We start from the raw sequence: 17,533 nt of genomic DNA, 5'->3' as shown, positions 1-17,533 counted from the left end.
TGTTTACAATTTTAAAAAGGCCGGGAATGGTCTGAATCCGCTCTCCTATTGGTCGGATAAAAATGCAAAAATCAATATGGCGGCGTAGTCTGTCGATAATCTTCTCGCTTAAACCTACATTTATTTAATTTAATGGCAATTAAAATGATGAGAAAGCTTAATTATCTTGAGAATTATAATTTTCCATGTCCCATTCGACGATAGAACCCGAATTTAGGGGGCAAAAAATACTAAAAGAGAGTGGAACCTGCGTTATAGAAAAAGATGGTAAGCCTTGGCCATTTTAATTTATAGAACGCTACGGTTTGCTTAATAAATCTTAATTTTCGACTTAAGATCTCTACAAGTTTGCTAATTATCTTGGAATTAACGCTACTAGGGAAGCTAATCTTTTATGGATAGCGGTTAAGGGTCTTTTTAGTTCTCTTCCTAACGGCTGGCTTGCTATGTAAGCTTTAAGCTTCTGCTTAAACAACATTACCATTCCCGTTACTTGTCAATGTCTGATCTTAATTTTACACTCGTTAAGCGAGGACGCGAAAGGCAGAATATATTATTACAATCCCGAGGATCGATGTTCTACTTGGATTCACCCGGCTGACGTTGAATGTCGCCGATTACTGAAAGAATATCGGGAAAATCCTGAAATTTATAATAAAGAACGGCACTTTTTTCAAAAACGCTTGGTAGTACATTTTTCTTTTTTCCCCCGTTTTTTGTTTCGAGAAGTTGCGAATAAATGTTTTAAATGGTTTTAGGAGCGATTATTGACGCGGGGTTCGTTAGAATCTTCGTCTGAAATGAGTAAAAAGTTTGAAAAAGTATAGGATGTAGGTTGATTGTCTCGGAGATTTCCCGTTAACTTTAGTAATTTATCTCCGTTAAGATATCATTAACTCTGCCTGAAAAACGTTCGGTAAAATTTGATTTAAAGAGCAAAGAGGTAATTCCCCCGTTTTTTAGTTCTTTAAACGAGTTTCCTTGAGGATTTATATTAGATTAATTGGTTATAGATTTTGTATGAGAATGAGAGTGAAAGTGTAACTTCATCATCGGAAACGGAGATGGATTTAGCTGATAAATTTGGACTTTTGGACGCGGAAAGTTTATCCCCCGCTTTTGTCAGATCCCCCGAGGTTTGTCCGAAGATATTCCATGGATTATGTCCTTTATTTATTATCCTGTCGTTTATTTTAGCCAGAAGAGGTCAATTCCCTTCTGAGATTAACTAGTCTGGAAGTTCCGTCAAAAATGACCGCTAGAAAGTATTGGTCAATTCGCGAATCTCTTAAAATATTAAAATAATGATCTTTTTTAGCTTAAATTCAAATATCTCGAGTCCTTTACCTCAAATGAACGCTGAAAAGAAGTCAATGAACTTTCTAAAACCACTCTCACCCATTTCCAAACTGCCCGGCAGTGGTGGTCAGCAACCTGGGTTTACGTTGACCAAATCCAAAATGGTCCTGGAAGCGTCGATAATGAACAAACCCACCGAAAGAATTAGAAATATTGACGTTTTGATGGATTCTCCGTCAACTTACCTTCATTCCCCTTCAATATCTCCAAATTCTCCGCAAACTCCGACAACAACTCCGTTAAATTCCAAAGCAACTCCAAAAATTACCAAAACTGGACCAAGCCCTAATTTGGGAATGCCCATTTCTCAAGAGGAATTACAATTAAAGTAAAAAATTAAAAATAAATCATGGCGTGAAAATAATTAAGAGTCCATAGGATTAACATTACACGCAATTTTGGAGGCTCGTAACTCTGGTTCTACTAGAGATACGGGGATGTCCTTTGAGTATGTTATAGTGCAATTTGTCCCGCATCCAACCATACCGAAAACGTAGGGCTAGGACAAACAGGGGCCGAGTAATTAAGCAAAACGTAAATAAACATACTCCATAGGATTAACATTACACCTAACTTTGGAGGCTCGTAACTCTGGTTCTACTATAGATACAGGGATGTCCTTTGAGTATGTTATAGCCCTATTAGTCCCCTCTCTCCTTCGTTAACATTTGCTCCATAGGATATTCCATATATGGGGGAAAGACCTGGAAATCTCAGGGAAATTTGTTTCCCAAAACTAGTATGAACCCTGTATAAATTAAATTCGTTACTTCTTAACTAATTAATTAATTAGGGTGGATCACGAAATGGCGCTGATTGATATCAGAAATCAATTCGAGGATGAAAGAGAAACGGAGGAAGAAAATCTACGAGAAGAATTGGAAGAATTTAAATTGGAATTGAAGAAACGGACGCAAGTTGAGAAAGAAAAACTGCGAGTTGAGTTGAAAAATGAGTTGGAAAAGACGCGACAAGAACTCGAAACTAAAAAGAAAGAACAATTAAAAGTATTCCATCAATTAATTAGTGATGTCTTTAAACCTTAATTAATTAATTATCTTTAATTTTAATGAATATTCCAGGAAATTCAAAATTTGAAGGAAAAACATCTCGAGGAGATGAATCAACTTAAAACAAAATTGCAAACGGAAAATGATAAAGTCATATTTAAATTATTAATTAGTTAATTAATTAATTAATTAATTTAGATTAAAATTAAATGTATTTTAGGTTTTGGAATTGATGGAAAAAGAATTAAACTCGAAGAAATTGGAACTGAAAAACGCCAATGATAAAAACACGATGGAAACTAAAAAGAAATACGCCGTTGAAATGGCAAAGATGCAATTAGATGTAAATAAATAATTAACTCTTTAATTAAAATTATAATTAATAATAATAATAATAATAATAATATTAATAATATCATAAGGACATAATATCTCTAAGGGCCCAAGCGCATCTATTAGCAAAAACATCTAGTTCTGCTGCTAGATGTGACGTAGATTTTGTATAGGGGCTCCTTCCAAATTTTTCGTGAAATTCGCGGGAGAGAAAAATAATTTTCAAAATCAGCCACGACCGATATCGATATCCTAAGCCGGTCGTGGTCTAGAGGCGAGCTCTGAGATAACGCTCCCAAGCGGTTGGGAATCAAACTAAAACAGGCGGGGAGGCGAGAGAGGAAGGACTGAGGGGAAAAAATAAGTAAGAGAATTTCCAGAACCCCCCCAGCTCTCTCAGATACAAGAGGTAAATTCGCGCTTAGTAAAAATCACGAAGAGCTGAGCTGTCGTGAGAAATCTATGAAGGGGAGGGAAAAATGTTCAATGCCGGGTTACTCTGCAACGAATGCGCTCGGCCTCTGTTTAGGCTATACAATTATTATACCACTTGAGATGAGACGGATGGCTGACCAAATCGGATGCATACATACATTTCAACCGTAACATAGAATCTTGGACCCTTAGAGAAATAATGTCCTTATGATAATATTAATAATATTAATAATATTAATATTAAGAATTAACTTTTAGCTGGAAAAGGAACTTCAAAAGAAAAGTGCGGAATTAAAAATAGAAAATGAAGATAAATTAAAAACTTTGGAAGAGAATTTTAAGAAAATGCGATTGGATGCTGAAAAAGATCTGAATGTTAAAGTAAGTTTAGTTTAATTTAATTTAAGTTTAATTTTAATTGATTGTATTTAAACTTTAGTTGGAAGATTGGAAAAGAACGGAAGAAGCCAAATTAATTAGGGATGAATTATCATCGTTGGAAAAAGAAGTTCAATCAAAAAGACAAGAATTGAATGAAATTAACGAAGAAATCTCATCTTTAATCTTAAAGAAAGAAACATTTAGAGAAGAAACGGAGAAGATGAAGGAAGATGGAAGGGAAATAAATTCTGGAGATGGGATCGAGGAGGGAAAAGACGCGGAAATCAGGAAGGCCCAACCCTCTGACAGAGAAGACATTCAATTTCTGCATCAAAAGGTTTTAAGAGTCGACTCCTATCTTCAGTAAGTTTTCTTATTCCTCCTTAATTTATTTCATTTTCAATTAATATTAATTAATTTTCAATTAATATTAATTAATTTTCAATTAATATAAATTAAATTCCAATTAATATAAATTAATTTTCAATTAATATAAATTAAATATTCCAATTAATATTAATTTTCAATTAATATAAATTAATTTCCAATTAATATAAATTAATTTCCGATTAATATAATTAATTTTCAATTAATATAAATTAAATTTCAATTAATATTAATTATTTTTACTTATTGCATTTTAATTAATTGACCTTTAATTAACTTAATATAGGTCCTTTAACGAACAGCTCCAATCATTAAGCCAAATAGTCCAGGCATCCCAATTGACTAAACCCAAAGCCAACCAAGTTGCAACTGGTGAAAACCACCCATCTGCATCTTCTTGTAGCGGAGCTCTTGACGACAATACTTTCACCAGAGACACGCCCCCTCCTCCCCCTCCCCCTCCTCCAATTGGATCATACGACGATGACGATGGCGATGACGAATTCGGGGAGCTGAAAGAACTCTTAAGAACTTGTAAGAGAAAATTGCGTCATTTAGAAAAACGTCGATTTGAAAGACACGCCCCCACCGATCAATTTCAACAACTTGGACCTCAAAATGGAGAAAGGAATTTCAGATATAACGCTTCTTACAATAGGTATAATCATAAGGACATTATCTCTCTAAGGGACCAAGATTCTATGTTACGGTTGAAATGTATGTATGCATTCGATTTGGTCAGCCATCCGTCTCATCTCAAGTGGTATAATAACTGTATAGTCTAAACAGAGGCCGAGCGAATTCGCTGCAGAGTAACCCGGCATTGAACATTTTTCCCTCCCCTTCAAAGATTTCTCACGACAGGCAGCTCTTCGTGGTTTTTACTAAGCGCGAATTTACCTCTTGTGTCTGAGAGAACTGGGGGGTTCTGGAAATTCTCTTACGTATTTTTCCCCCTCAGTCCTTCCTCTCTCGCCTCCCCGCCTGTTTTAGTTTGATTCCCAACCGCTTGGGAGCGTTATCTCAGAGCTCGCGTCTAGACCACGACCGGCTTAGGATATCGATATCGGTCGTGGCTGATTTTGAAAATTATTTTTCTCTCCCGCGAATTTCACGAAAAATTTGGAAGGAGCCCCTATACAAAATCTACGTCACATCTAGCAGCAGAACTAGATGTTTTTGCTAATAGATGCGCTTGGGACCTTAGAGATATTACGCCCTTATGGTATAATTGGTCCCCTGGACTCCCCAAATATTACTTGGCCCGTCTTATAGAGTCCAATTCAATTTGAACGCAGTTATTGGAACCAAAATTTGGCCCGAAAAAAAGCCACCGTTCATAGAGCTCAAAGATTCCTCGGAATTCGTTCAAAACCAAAGAAAATCTCAAAATTATATCGTTATGATCAAGAAGTACGCTTTAGACTTTATAACAGGGTTCATACAAACCTGGAAAACCTGAGAAAATATGCAGGGAAATAAATGGTTGACAAAAAACCTCAGGGAAATTTCGAATTTGCGTCAAACAGGGGCCGAGGAATTAAGCAAAATGTTCAAAAACACGCCATAGAAATAGCGTCACACCCAACTTTAGAGGCCTATAACTCTGGTTCTACTAGAGATACGGGAATGTCCTTTGAGTATGTTATAGCCCAATTTGTCCCCCATCCAACGATACTAAAAACGTAGGGCTACGACAAACATAGGCCGAGTAATTAAGGAAAACGTAAAGAAACAAACCCCTCCATAGGAAAAGCGGTTCAGTCAACCTTCGAGGCCTATAACTCTGTTTCTAGTAGAGATACGGGGATGTCCTTTGAGTATGTTATAGCCCAATTTGTCCCCCATCCTACTATACCAAAGGTTTGGGGTTGCGTCAAACAGGGACCATGGAATTAAGCGAACTGTTCAAAAACACGCCATAGAAATAGTGTCACACCCAGCTTTGGAGGCTCGTAACTCTGGTTCTACTAGACATAGGGGGATGTCCTTAGGATATGTTATAGTCCAATTTGTCCCCCATCCAACCATACTAAGAACTTAGGGCTACGACAAACATGGGCCAAGTAATTAAGCAAAACGTAAACGAACAACCCCTCCATAGAAATAGCGTCACACCCAACTTTGGAGGCTCATAACTCTGGTTCTACTAGAGATACGGGGATGTCCTTTGATAATGTAATAGTTCTATTTGCCCTCCTCGTTAAAATTCACTCCATATACGGGAAAAACCTGGAAAATTCAGGGAAATTTGTTTTCCAAAAGTTGTATGAACCCTGTTATACTTTAATTTAATTAATTAATTAGGCGCGTTTATATTTAAATTTAACGACAGAGTTTGGCTTTGGCAAAAATGGCCGAAAAATTGAGCAAAAAATTAGACAAAGAAGCCAAAGAATTGTCCAAAATTGAAAGGAAATTTGCCAGCCACGAATCTTTTAGCAAATTTGCTTCCCACGATTCCACTTTCAGTTCCAGTTCCAGTTCAGGTAGCGAATCCAGTTCCGAACCGGATCCGACTATTTATAAAATTCAAGGTATATAATTAATGACGTTTTTAATTATAATTAAATCCGTAATTAAATTAATTTAAGAGAGAAACGAGGAAGCCTACATTCCTTACAATCCTTTAAATTCTCAAATGAGGAAATCTCAAATATTTTCCGCAAATATTTTGAGAGATAATCAGTTTTCAGTTGAGAATCAAATGAAGCAAGCCTGGACTGATTGTTTCGGAGGTTAATTAATTTAATTGAAAGTTAAAGTTTTTAATTTGAATTATTAATCACTTTTTTGGGGGATTTTAGATCAGAAAGCTCCGGTGATTGGAAGAGATTTTCGCGGTGAAATAACTCAACCTTTAAATAGGTATTTATTATTAATTATGTTTAATTGGCCTTATTCCTGATGAACGCCACCGAGGCGTAGCGGCGACTTTTGGAACTATTATAAGACGGTAGCCAATCAGAGGTGGCGCTGGAGTCGACGGACTCTGATGGAGCATGGAATCAACAAAACATAGAAAATAACAGATCTCCATCAGAGTACATCGACTCCATCGCCACCTGTAATTGGCTACCGTATTATAATAGTTCCAAAAGTCGCCGCTACGCCTCGGTGGCGTTGATCAAGAATAAGGCCAATTAAGTTTAATTAAAATGAAATTAAGCGAAACTTTACGAACTGATCACGCGAAATGGATGCAAAAAATTGAGGAAATGAATCGAAAAATTCGTCAAACTCAAATTCAAAATCATTCCAAATTAAATCAGAATTGATTTTAATCACTTTAATCGCACTTTGTTGGAATGTTAATTAAATCGGATTAAATAAATAATATGTATTATACTGAGAACTAAGTGATGAAATAAATAAATAAATAAATATATTAATTAAGTTAATTGTAATTAAGAGATTTCGTTAAGAGCGTGCGTCGGTCGCCGGAGTTTGCAGAATCCCCGAGGTAAGTTAAAGGGACTGTAAAGTAGGCATCGGCGGGTGGGTAAAAACTTTTTGAAATACGTCACAGGCAACACGTGACAAGATACAAAGAATCCACATGGAGTGGGACTGGACACCTAGTCCTTGTTTTTTGCGAGATTCCAGCGCCAATTCTCTGAAGTGTCAATTTTCGAAATAAAACGAGCTAAGCTTCTTTGAACCACGCCTTTCCTAAGTCACGTGTCTCTGACGTATTTCAAATAATTTTTACCCACCCGCCGATTCCTACTTTACAGTCCCTTTAAGTGAGACAGGACTAGTCTACTTTACAGTCCCTTTAAGTGAGACAGGACTAGTCTACTTTACAGTCCCTTTAAGTGAGACTGGACTAGTCTACTTTACAGTCCCTTTAAGTGAGACAGGACTAGTCTACTTTACAGTCCCTTTAAGTGAGACTGGACTAGTTTACTTTACAGTCCCTTTAAGTGAGACAGGACTAGTTTACTTTACAGTCCCTTTAAGTGAGACAGGACTAGTCTACTTTACAGTCCCTTTAAGTGAGACAGGACTAGTCTATTTATTTCAGCTGAGAAATCTTTTGACAATTTGCCAAGTCTATTTTTAAAACGAAAGCGCTCTTTAGTGTCAAAGGTGCACACTCAAAGAACTAGAGAGAATGACTTTTATTTTACGCGTTTACTTTAATTATAATCCTTAATTAATTATGGAATTAAATATTAGTTCAAGTTAATTAATTTCGAGGGTGCAGCTGTTAGAATGTGGGCCTATCTTCCGGATGTCCCCTTGGAGGAAATATTCCATCATTTGAACATCAGGGACAGGTATAACGCTTCTCAGGTAAGGTTGACGCGGCTAAAGCCTGGTTTTCACTGGCCCAAAACGCGGGAAAAACCGCGTTCCGCGCCGTTTTTTTAGAGGTAACTTGCCGCAAAGTTTCGCGTTATTTATATGATAAAATTGAACGTTTTTACAAAGACAATAAAGTCTAAGAAAATAGATAGGTTGCTATTGGTGCATTTTCAACATAACAGATAAGCCTTGGTCTCCACGAGCTCGCACTCTTTCATATTACAAGTGAAAACGTTTTGCCGCCGCTTTTTAAGGAATTTTCCGCAAAATTTTGCGGATTTTTCTTCTCTGTTCCGTGAAAATTTCGGCAGTGAAAACCAGGCTTAAGCTGGCCGCCACCGCGTCATTGTCACATCCGCCCCTAGGCCTAGCGGAGCTCAATTCCGTTGATGTACTTGTGTTAGGTTTGTCAAAATTGGTATCGTATTTTCCATTCCCCTCGCGTTTGGAGATGTTTCTATTTTGACGATCGAACCTTGACGCGAAGGAGGTTCAATTACTACTTGGGCTACCAGTACATTTTGGATCATGGTCGGGCTCAAGTCTGTCTTCACAAGATGGGACGTCATTTCCGTCGTATTATTCTTCTCCCAGTCAATAACTTCTTTAACCTCTTCGAGTTTATGAACATGTTGTCGTATTTCTCGGAGTTTTTTGACGAGAATCCCCTGGGCAGAGTAAGTTCGCCCTACCGTACGTCACGCTTTCCTTGACCTATTCTCCGACGTCATACCCTTCTATCTCTTAGCTAAGTGTCATCCCCCCTACCAGGCGCGTACAGTATCCCCTCTTACAAAAGCGAGCCTAGAGGGAGGGATACACAGTCTACTCCCCCCTCTACCGACACTACTCTATGGTATGACGTTTGCATAGTAGAACTGACATTACTCTATAGGTGGTGGAGTTGGACTTTTCATTCGCCTGTCACTTACCGGCGGGCGAGTCGGAGCTAAGAGAGTAATGTCAGTTCTACGTATCCAAACGTCATACCCTTCTATCTCTTAGCTAAGTGTCATCCCCCCTACCAGGCGCGTACATTATCCCCTTTTACAAAAGCGCGCCTAGAGGGAGGGATACACAGTCTACTCCCCCCTCTACCGACACTACTCTATGGTATGACGTTTGCATAGTAGAACTGACATTACTCTATAGGTGGTGGAGTTGGACTTTTCATTCGCCTGTCACTTACCGGCGGGCGAGTCGGAACAGGACCTCGTTTTTGGGACGGGTGGCAAGCTCTTGAGTTCCTTGAAGAGACTGATGCGCAGTTTACCCGGATTGCGTCACTTGGCCCTGAGAGACCTTCTCCTGGAACGCGACGAAGCCATGTACTTGTTAGACGACATCGCCGAGAATCGCGGTCAACAGATGGACAGTTTGATCGTCCTGAATTGCACGAAGGAGCCCTATCCTATCTTACATTTCGGCGTCTTTCTGTCCCTGAGGACCTTGGTCGTCTCCCCCCAAGAGATTAACGAAGATGTCATTCAATTGTTGGCTTTCACGTCCTTGGATAACTTGCATATCGTTCAGTCGCGGTACACGGAGACGGCCATCTCTATCAATTCCTCGGCTTGGAAGGATTGTCGCAAGAATTCTCCCAAGTTGAGAGTTCACTTGGCCATCGAAGGGAAGGTGAAGAAAGAGGTAAGGACATCGGCTTTATTCATCGGGATCTTCTCTAGCAGCCCGAACCCCCACCTTTCAGATAATTTGGCAAGATGGAGCGCCAGTTAAGAGCATCGTTTACAATACCCCTTACAATCGCGTCACCATCGAAGCCACCATGATGGCGGCCACGCTGTACCCCACCTACTTAGAGTCGTATATCTTCACGGGATTACCAAGGTTTCACATGAATAAACATTTTCAAGAACGAGGAGATTCCCCATTGGTCAGTTGATGACTTAATATAGTCGAAGGAATCTTTTACTAATTTTTAATTTCCGCGTCCCGATCAGGTCCTCCTATGTCGCAACTGCCCCAATCTTCGGACGATGGTCATTCGGGAACTGGTTTCGACGGCCACAGTTCTGTTGATAGCAACTCTGTGTCCGAAATTGGAGCGATTAATCGTGCGGAAAAACGCCATGATCAAGAAATGCGATTGGCCCCGAAATGTTGGCTGGACGGACGAGTTTTATTTGTGGCTGAAAACGGCGTCGCGTTCCTACGAAGTGACCGCTAAGGAAGTCTCGACAATTCTTCAATATAATTGGACCCCCTTAAGCGATGAGGAATTTAAATTGGTCAAGTTACCCCAAGCGGCCCCTTGGACCACAAGATCAAGTTGAACAAAAAACACAACCTTTATTATTGTTTCGGTTTCGGAACAAGTTGTAAATGATTTAAATACATTATTAAAGGATTTTTAAGCTAAATATAGTGTTTAAATTTTCTACGTTTTCAATGTCTTGTATTTTACTATTTTCCCAGAAAAACCGAGGCTTAAGATTTGAAAAGTAGCGCCAGTCACAGCGCACTCGATCACGCAACTTGCGTGATCGAGTGCGCTGTGCGCCAGTAAAGGGAGTCAAGGGACCGGCCGAATAGTGACGCCGCCTAGCGAGTCTTATCCGAACTAGGCCTAGAGCCCGCCAGAATTCCGTTGGTCGTCGACGGCTCTGCTTCGAACTCGGCGAAATATACGCGAAATCGAACTGTTTCAGTGATTAATTATTAATTATAATTAGTTCTAAGTCGGAGCATAGCCCACTTGATCACGCTGGCTGCACGCGCTATAGAAGCCCGCTCAATCGACCCTAAAAATGAGAATAACATAGGTTCGGTCTAAAATTCAAACCCGTCTGGTTTTAACATGGGCCTCTATGGGAGGGGACCAGTTTTTTCAACGTTTTTGACAATATTAGTGCATCTACTGGTTCAAATCTCTTGAATTTTTAATGAGACGTCTATTGAAAGGTTTGATATTATCCTGTAAAATTTAAAGTCTTCAGCTATAATAGTTTTTTTTATAAAAAATAAAAATCATCACATAGTAGAGAAATTGAAGGGGCAAAATTCTCTACTATGTGATGGTTTTTATTTTTTATAAAAAAAACTATTAAAGCTGAAGACTTTAAATTTTACAGGATAATATCAAACCTTTCAATAGACGTCTCATTAAAAATTCAAGAGATTTGAACCAGTAGATGCACTAATATTGTCAAAAACGTTGAAAAAACTGGTCCCCTCCCATAGACGCCCATGTTAAAACCAGACGGGTTTGAAAGTTTAGACCGAACCTATGTGACGCGCCGTATTCGCGAGTTAACATGTAAAAAAAATCGTTTGGACGGGCTTCTAAAGCGCGTGCAGCCAGCGTGCGTGATCAAGTGGGCTATGGTCGGAGTTTAAAGGATCATGGTCCATTAATGTTAACGGATGATTCAAATTTGAAAGGTAAGAACCATTGAGTTCAGAATATATGTATTTCTAGAGTCCTATTTGGATATCGAGTTTTCGCGCTCGCGCGTCCATCGTTTTTAAAAATATGGGACGGACAGACAACTTTATCATTAGGTGGTAGCGCCATCTATTTTACTTAAAACAAACTAGAAAAAAACAAGTAAATGTTAGTTATGTTACTATCGCCGCATTCGTCTGCTTTAGACAGAAAGAAATGTTTGAAAACCGCTATGTAAGTTCAGTTTTAATTATAATTAAGACCGATTTAAAAATTTTAATACTTTTAACTGCTACACAGATTTAATCTTGAAAGCTACTATGTTTACTGCCCTTTAAACAATATTATTTTGGTAAGTTTTTTTCTCAAAACTTCCCTTCTCATTTTCTCATTAAAGTTTTTGGCGATTTTCCTCATCCTTAGGTTTGTGTATATATAGATAATTTTTGAGATGAGGAAGTTTAAATGGTGATTAAAACCAAGCTCTTGATCGAACATATGATCATTTAAATCTGGGAAAAGAGTTTCATGAACCAAGCACCTCCTAACAAGGGACTCAATTTTTAAGGTTAGTGAATTGCTTGCGGTTCCATGTTTTTCCAGATTTAATCTTCGAATGCATTTTTCTGTAATTTGAAGCAGGGTAACAACGGTTCTGGATGGGTAAATTAGTCCTCCATGGTCTCGTAAATGTATCAGCCCTTTCTCTGATAAGCAGTAATCATGGAAACTGGTGTTTCTACCGCTGCTTTCTTCTAGGCTAGCCTTGCATATGTCACATTTCAGAATTCTTCTGAGTTTCATCACAACAAAACCGCCCACGTATTGAATGATATTATCTCTCAAGAGATTCGACCCATCAAAGTAAAAATCTAGTTCTGCGAGATCATCAGACACTTGATTATCTGACGACTCTGTGGTGGTTGCTGCGCTTAAAAAAGTTGTGGACATTTCACAAATATCTGGAATGGCGGTGTCATCTAGAGCTAGAACATTAGCGCATCCAGATGCTTCTAATTTTGCTAAAAAAGAGCTCTTGTATGCCGATTTAAATTGCGCCACCGTTGGATTATTATTCCAGCCCCCCTTTGTACGTATCGTTGAGAAAAAAAGCTCCAAATGATCCTGGGATAGTTTATATGTTGGGAGGTATCTATATTTTATATATAGCATTTGTTTAGTTAGCTATACCCAAGTGTAGAATAAAAACTTTACTTTTGTCTGACATACTTTAACGGACCATCTTGGTGCACATACATATCCACTAAATACAGAACGCTGCTAATAGAAACGGCGAATCCGAGTGGTCCAGTTTTACGTGTGGACTCGCAAATCAGATTACCATCTGCGTCTGTTAGACTCAACATAAGTTCTTTAGCTTTATTTAGACTTGCTCTCTTGATGTTAACATTTGAGTTATTTATTGGAGACTTATACCCTTTGGCATAAGGGTTGCGAGAGTTTAGGATATCAAATGCCCTGAGAAATAATAAACTATTACAACCGACAGGCAATAAATTTAGCGTGTTTTGTCACCTGTCAACTGTCTCGATAAAATTAACTGTGCCCTCACAGTTTTGAAACTCTTTCATTTTTATTTGTTTTAGTAGTTTCAGAGCGCTAGCCACTGAAGCACTCAAAGTTTGGGCTGCTAGTTTGACTTTCATCTTTTGAGTGTGAAATTTTATGTGAAATCGGCTTAATTTGTTAGCAATACTAAGACCTTCTTCCTCTTGCACCAATTCAAGAAGTACAATTAATGCCCAAAATATGTCCTAAAAATAAAACTATTAATATATTTTTACGATTATATCATTTAAGTTTGTATTTACGTTTCCACTTTGCCGATCCACAAGCAAATTGTGATGTTCCCACAAGTTTCTGATCAGTTTCAACATATGACAAACGTCTAAAATAAAAGCTACATCGTCTTTTGGATTTGCTATTCAGGAAAGGAAACAAAGGTTTTAAATTATTCATAAGTATTTGTGTGAAATGGTTTTTTGTCTTACCAGGGTTTGGAAAAACTGATTTGATTTCTTTGGAATTCATGACAACTCCGAGTCTGTGTGCCATGGAAATGTTTGATGCGAGCCCATCGCAAACGAGCGCAACACATTTAGCACCAGTCAAATTCAGATGATGGAAAGCTTCTCTGACGAGTGTATCTAGAAGCCAGGCGGGGGTGCCATGAACGAAAAAATAGCCAATCGGTAGCTTCCAACTACCGTTTATGGCAACAACCATAAATACAAGAACAGAGGTAGCGACTTCATCATTGTCAGTCTTGGACTCGATGCTAGTGCCATAGTTGACGTAGCCATCAAAGGATTTCCCGTTCCACTTTATCTCTTTCCTAATGGCCATTTCGTCTAACATTAGAGACACCAAAACTGGGTATTTAGATTTTTCCACTTCTTTCTTTAGGAATTGAAAACTCTGGGCAGTGAATCCAGGTTCGCCGTCTATTTTGGAACCCCAATTTCGGAGTGTATTTGGATGAGGCAAACAGAAAATTTGGCGAAGATATCTATACGCTTTAGGGCTATAGAAATGCAAGGTTATAGCAAATTCTCGAAGAATGCTACTATAAGCTTTCTTGGCTTTGTTTTTGGGTCCTGCTTCCTTTAAATGTTGGAAAAGTTCTTTCGCAGTAGGAGAAAATACATCTTCTAATTGTATAATATTTTCTTCTAGCATTAATTTGTCTTTTCGCAAAGTTGCGATAATTCCTTTGAAACTTTCAATCTTTTTATCTCTTCGTATGAGTCTTCGCTTTGTTAAATTAAATGTCTTTTGGATGATCTTTCTTCTTTTTATTTGATTTGCCAGTTGATTTTTAAGCATCGCAATTTCTCTATTCTAAAGTGGCAGTGTTATGATTGGAATATGTGCAGTTAAGCGTGGCTCTATATTCTCTAGCATATTATGTACCTTTTTCTTGGAAAGGGTTTCAATTTCTCTTAAAATCTTTTCGTCTGTCTTGTGATATGTCTGAGGTGAAAGAAAATGTCATCATGTGTACCAACATAAGTTAAACATAACTATTCAATGTACATGAAATGTTGACAATGAATATAAAGCTGCAGTCCTTTCATCAGTTTCTTGGTTTTTGTTTAAACTCGTATTGCCTTGAGAGCAACGGCTAGGAGTATAGTCCCAATCCATGGGTTCAACCAAACCTTCAACTTCTGATGAAGCAACATTGCGTTCCTCTGCCTGATTATGTTGTAAAGCATTAGGGATGTTGCCAAACTTAATAAAGCGTGTCTTACATTTTTATCCATTGACATAATTTCGCCATCCGTATTTTCAATGTCAATATTTTGAGCAACATCATCCACAACTTCACAGCCACTTATTTCTAAAAGGTCTTCAGGGTCTGGGATTATCTCTATTGATCGCGAATAAGACGCGGAACTCTCCGAAATAATACTTTTGTTTAGGCCTACATTTTTGTTACACCGACTGTAAGTTTTCTGTAAACGGTTTAAAAGTGGCAAATTACAGTAAAACATTTAATTTTCTTAGAATTATATTTCATTAATATACAATTCCTATGTTGAAGTTTGGGTTGCAAGTTTCGGGTAAAAACAGAGTAGGAACTGCATTAGCCGATAGCACGCGTATTTTAGAATTTTCGCGATAGTCCGCTTGACAAAAATGATCACCGCAAATAGCATCATATTTTTGTGGAGTCCATTCGGGTTTATTAATGGCCCGACACCATTGTTTCATTAACTCGGGATTTTTAGTAGGGAATCTTAATAGTACAATTCAAAAAGTGTTGAACTTCTGAATATTTTTTAATATTCTTTATTTCTATACTTACTTATGCCACGAAACATTTTTATTCCTACCAGTGTTAACGCACTTCTCTACTGAGCATTTTCTACCCATGATAAAATTTAATAACTTTTCATATTATTTGTTACTTTAATAATGAAAAAGATAAAATAAAGTAAAAACAAGTATTACACCAGAAATTTATCAAAATTTTATTTATTAAAAATGAAGTTTAACAAATTCTTAGTAATTAAGTCTCAACTAACAGTTTTTCAACTTTGGCGCTTTACGTCTTCTTAAGCCTAATTTTCAAATTCAAGCCAATTTCCCGCCAAAAGAAACTATTTTCAGTTTCATCCGTCAGGCGACAGATGGCGCTAACGACTAATGATAAAGTAATGAAATTCGACGAATCCGAGTCCGCGAGGAGGAAATTCAACAAAAACTCTAGAAATACATATATTCTGAACTCAATGGTAAGAACTGTAGTTTTTATTCTATGAGCTGGTGGTTTGAAATGGAGTGTGTGACCGAGGCTTAACTTAAAATCCTTTGAAAATCAACTTCGGCATCGGTTTAGTTCAAATACGTGTATAGATTTATTTTGTAAGTTGTTTAGGAGCGAAATAACTTTAGAAATTGTGCTAATTAGCAAAATAAATTAGTGTAGTTGGTATAAAATTGAAATTGACTCAGGCGGCCCAGGAATTCACACCTCGGCCGGTGGGCGGCGTTAAATTCTGAAGGTCACTGAGGTCAGTAATGATCGAGGGGAAAACTAAGAAATTTGGTTAAATAAAAATGACATAATATGCCAGGAATAGAATTTCCGGGCCAAAGTTGAAAGTTGGTTTAACGCGGGGGGAAGGGATTTGGACACCGGAAATGGAATGGATTTTTGCTAAAAGGATTTAGTTCCGTACCGGATTAGGCCTTGGCGAAATACGTTGGTCTTACGCATTAGGGCTTACGAGTTAGAAGAACTTTGTTCAAAGGGCAATGATGAATTTTTGTGACATCTCCCGGTGTCAGTCTGTCAGAGTTAAAGTTTCCACCGATTGAATCTCGGATCGAGAGTTAAAGGACTTTATATTATAGGACATATCCTTTCTTTCTTTTATGTCCCTGCCCCGTCCCCCATTTGAAGGGAACAGTAAAGTGGTTGAAGCGTGAAAGGGGCGAGATCTTTATTTCTATCGATTTCAAAGTTAGTCAGTTTTGACACTTTTAAGCGATTTCACGATTTCGCTTCGAGGCTTTGCTCGCTTTTGAATCGTCGCGTCATTTCGCGTCATGATCTATAAATCTAGAGGGACGCAAAATGTAGTTATCCACCGCACCAAAAAGGCAATAGGGAGCTAACAGTTCTGAGCCTGAAACGTCACACCCTGTTCTATCTCTTACTGGAGTTTCATCCCCCCCCCCAACCTCCCAAACGGCGTTTTGGAAATAGTATTCTACGCGGGCAAAAATTCCAACCAGAGAGGGGGATGCGTGACGTCAGGGTATCTCTTCCCCCTACAGGGTTCATACAAACCTGGAAAAATCAGGGAAATAAATAGTTGACAAAAACCTCAGGGAAATTTAGAATTTTTAGGAAAATTCATGGAAATCAGGGAAATTTGCCGCGTCACACAGGGGCCGAGTGATTAAGTAAAAACATACCCTCCATAGGATTAACATTACACTATACTTTGGAGGCTCGTAACTCTGGTTCTACTAGTAGAGATACGGGGATGTCCTTTGAGTATGTTATAGTCCAATTTGTCCCCCATCCAACCATACCGAAAACGTAGGGCTACGACAAACAGGGGCCGAGTAATTAAGCAAAACGTAAACATACCCCCCCCCATAGGATTAACATTACACCCTACTTTGGAGGCTCGTAACTCTGTTTCTACTAGAGATACGGGGATGCCCTTTGAGTATGTTATAGTCCATTTTGTCCCCCATCCAAGGATACTTAAAACATAGGGCTACGACAAACAGGGGCCGAGTAATTAAGCAAAACGTAAACATACCCCCCCCATAGGATTAACATTACACTATATTTGGAGGCTCGTAACTCTGGTTCTACTAGAGATAGGGGGATGTCCTTTGAGTATGTTATAGTCCAATTTGTCCC

At 38.3% G+C, this 17,533-nt stretch overlaps 3 protein-coding genes across 5 annotated transcripts in view; all 3 read left to right on the top strand.

The window, feature by feature from the left end:
- Positions 1-65: 65 nt before the first annotated feature.
- On the top strand, positions 66-7,306 carry LOC149623068 (uncharacterized). Of its 3 annotated transcripts, XM_089853477.1 has the most exons (19): positions 66-267; positions 337-448; positions 530-686; positions 759-821; positions 887-943; positions 1,014-1,136; positions 1,198-1,265; positions 1,319-1,687; positions 2,153-2,366; positions 2,442-2,519; positions 2,590-2,712; positions 3,396-3,518; positions 3,577-3,881; positions 4,192-4,563; positions 5,204-5,318; positions 6,241-6,442; positions 6,500-6,643; positions 6,713-6,773; positions 7,075-7,306. In XM_089853477.1, the coding sequence occupies exons 1-19, from the start codon at positions 186-188 to the stop codon at positions 7,181-7,183; spliced, it is 2,877 nt and encodes a 958-aa protein (XP_089709603.1). In that variant the 5' UTR covers positions 66-185; the 3' UTR covers positions 7,184-7,306. The 3 variants fall into 3 exon arrangements, with proteins under 3 accessions (XP_089709603.1, XP_089709605.1, XP_089709604.1); XM_089853478.1 differs by lacking the exon at positions 337-448 and having other exon boundaries at positions 83-267; XM_089853479.1 differs by lacking the exons at positions 6,500-6,643; positions 6,713-6,773; positions 7,075-7,306 and having other exon boundaries at positions 5,181-5,318; positions 6,241-6,419.
- Positions 7,307-7,858: 552 nt separating this feature from the next.
- Positions 7,859-10,597, top strand: LOC149623067 (uncharacterized). Its single transcript, XM_089853482.1, has 5 exons — positions 7,859-8,204; positions 8,621-8,893; positions 9,369-9,863; positions 9,925-10,110; positions 10,178-10,597. The coding sequence occupies exons 1-5, from the start codon at positions 8,124-8,126 to the stop codon at positions 10,508-10,510; spliced, it is 1,368 nt and encodes a 455-aa protein (XP_089709608.1). The 5' UTR covers positions 7,859-8,123; the 3' UTR covers positions 10,511-10,597.
- Positions 10,598-11,574: 977 nt separating this feature from the next.
- Positions 11,575-17,533, top strand: part of LOC149623066 (glutamate receptor ionotropic, kainate 2-like) — a 72,004-nt gene continuing 66,045 nt past the window's right edge. The window contains exon 1 of the mRNA XM_089853432.1: positions 11,575-11,618. The gene's annotated coding sequence lies outside the window, so the exon portion shown is untranslated. The remainder of the gene's footprint in view (positions 11,619-17,533) is intronic.

The sequence above is a fragment of the Phalangium opilio genome, unplaced genomic scaffold (assembly GCF_054372755.1).
Source record: "Phalangium opilio isolate 3A_F unplaced genomic scaffold, DU_Popi_V2 ptg000115l_1, whole genome shotgun sequence".
Lineage (NCBI taxonomy): Eukaryota > Metazoa > Arthropoda > Arachnida > Opiliones > Phalangiidae > Phalangium > Phalangium opilio.
The sequence above is the reverse complement of the archived record's forward strand: the minus strand, read 5'-3'. Positions and strand labels throughout refer to the sequence as shown.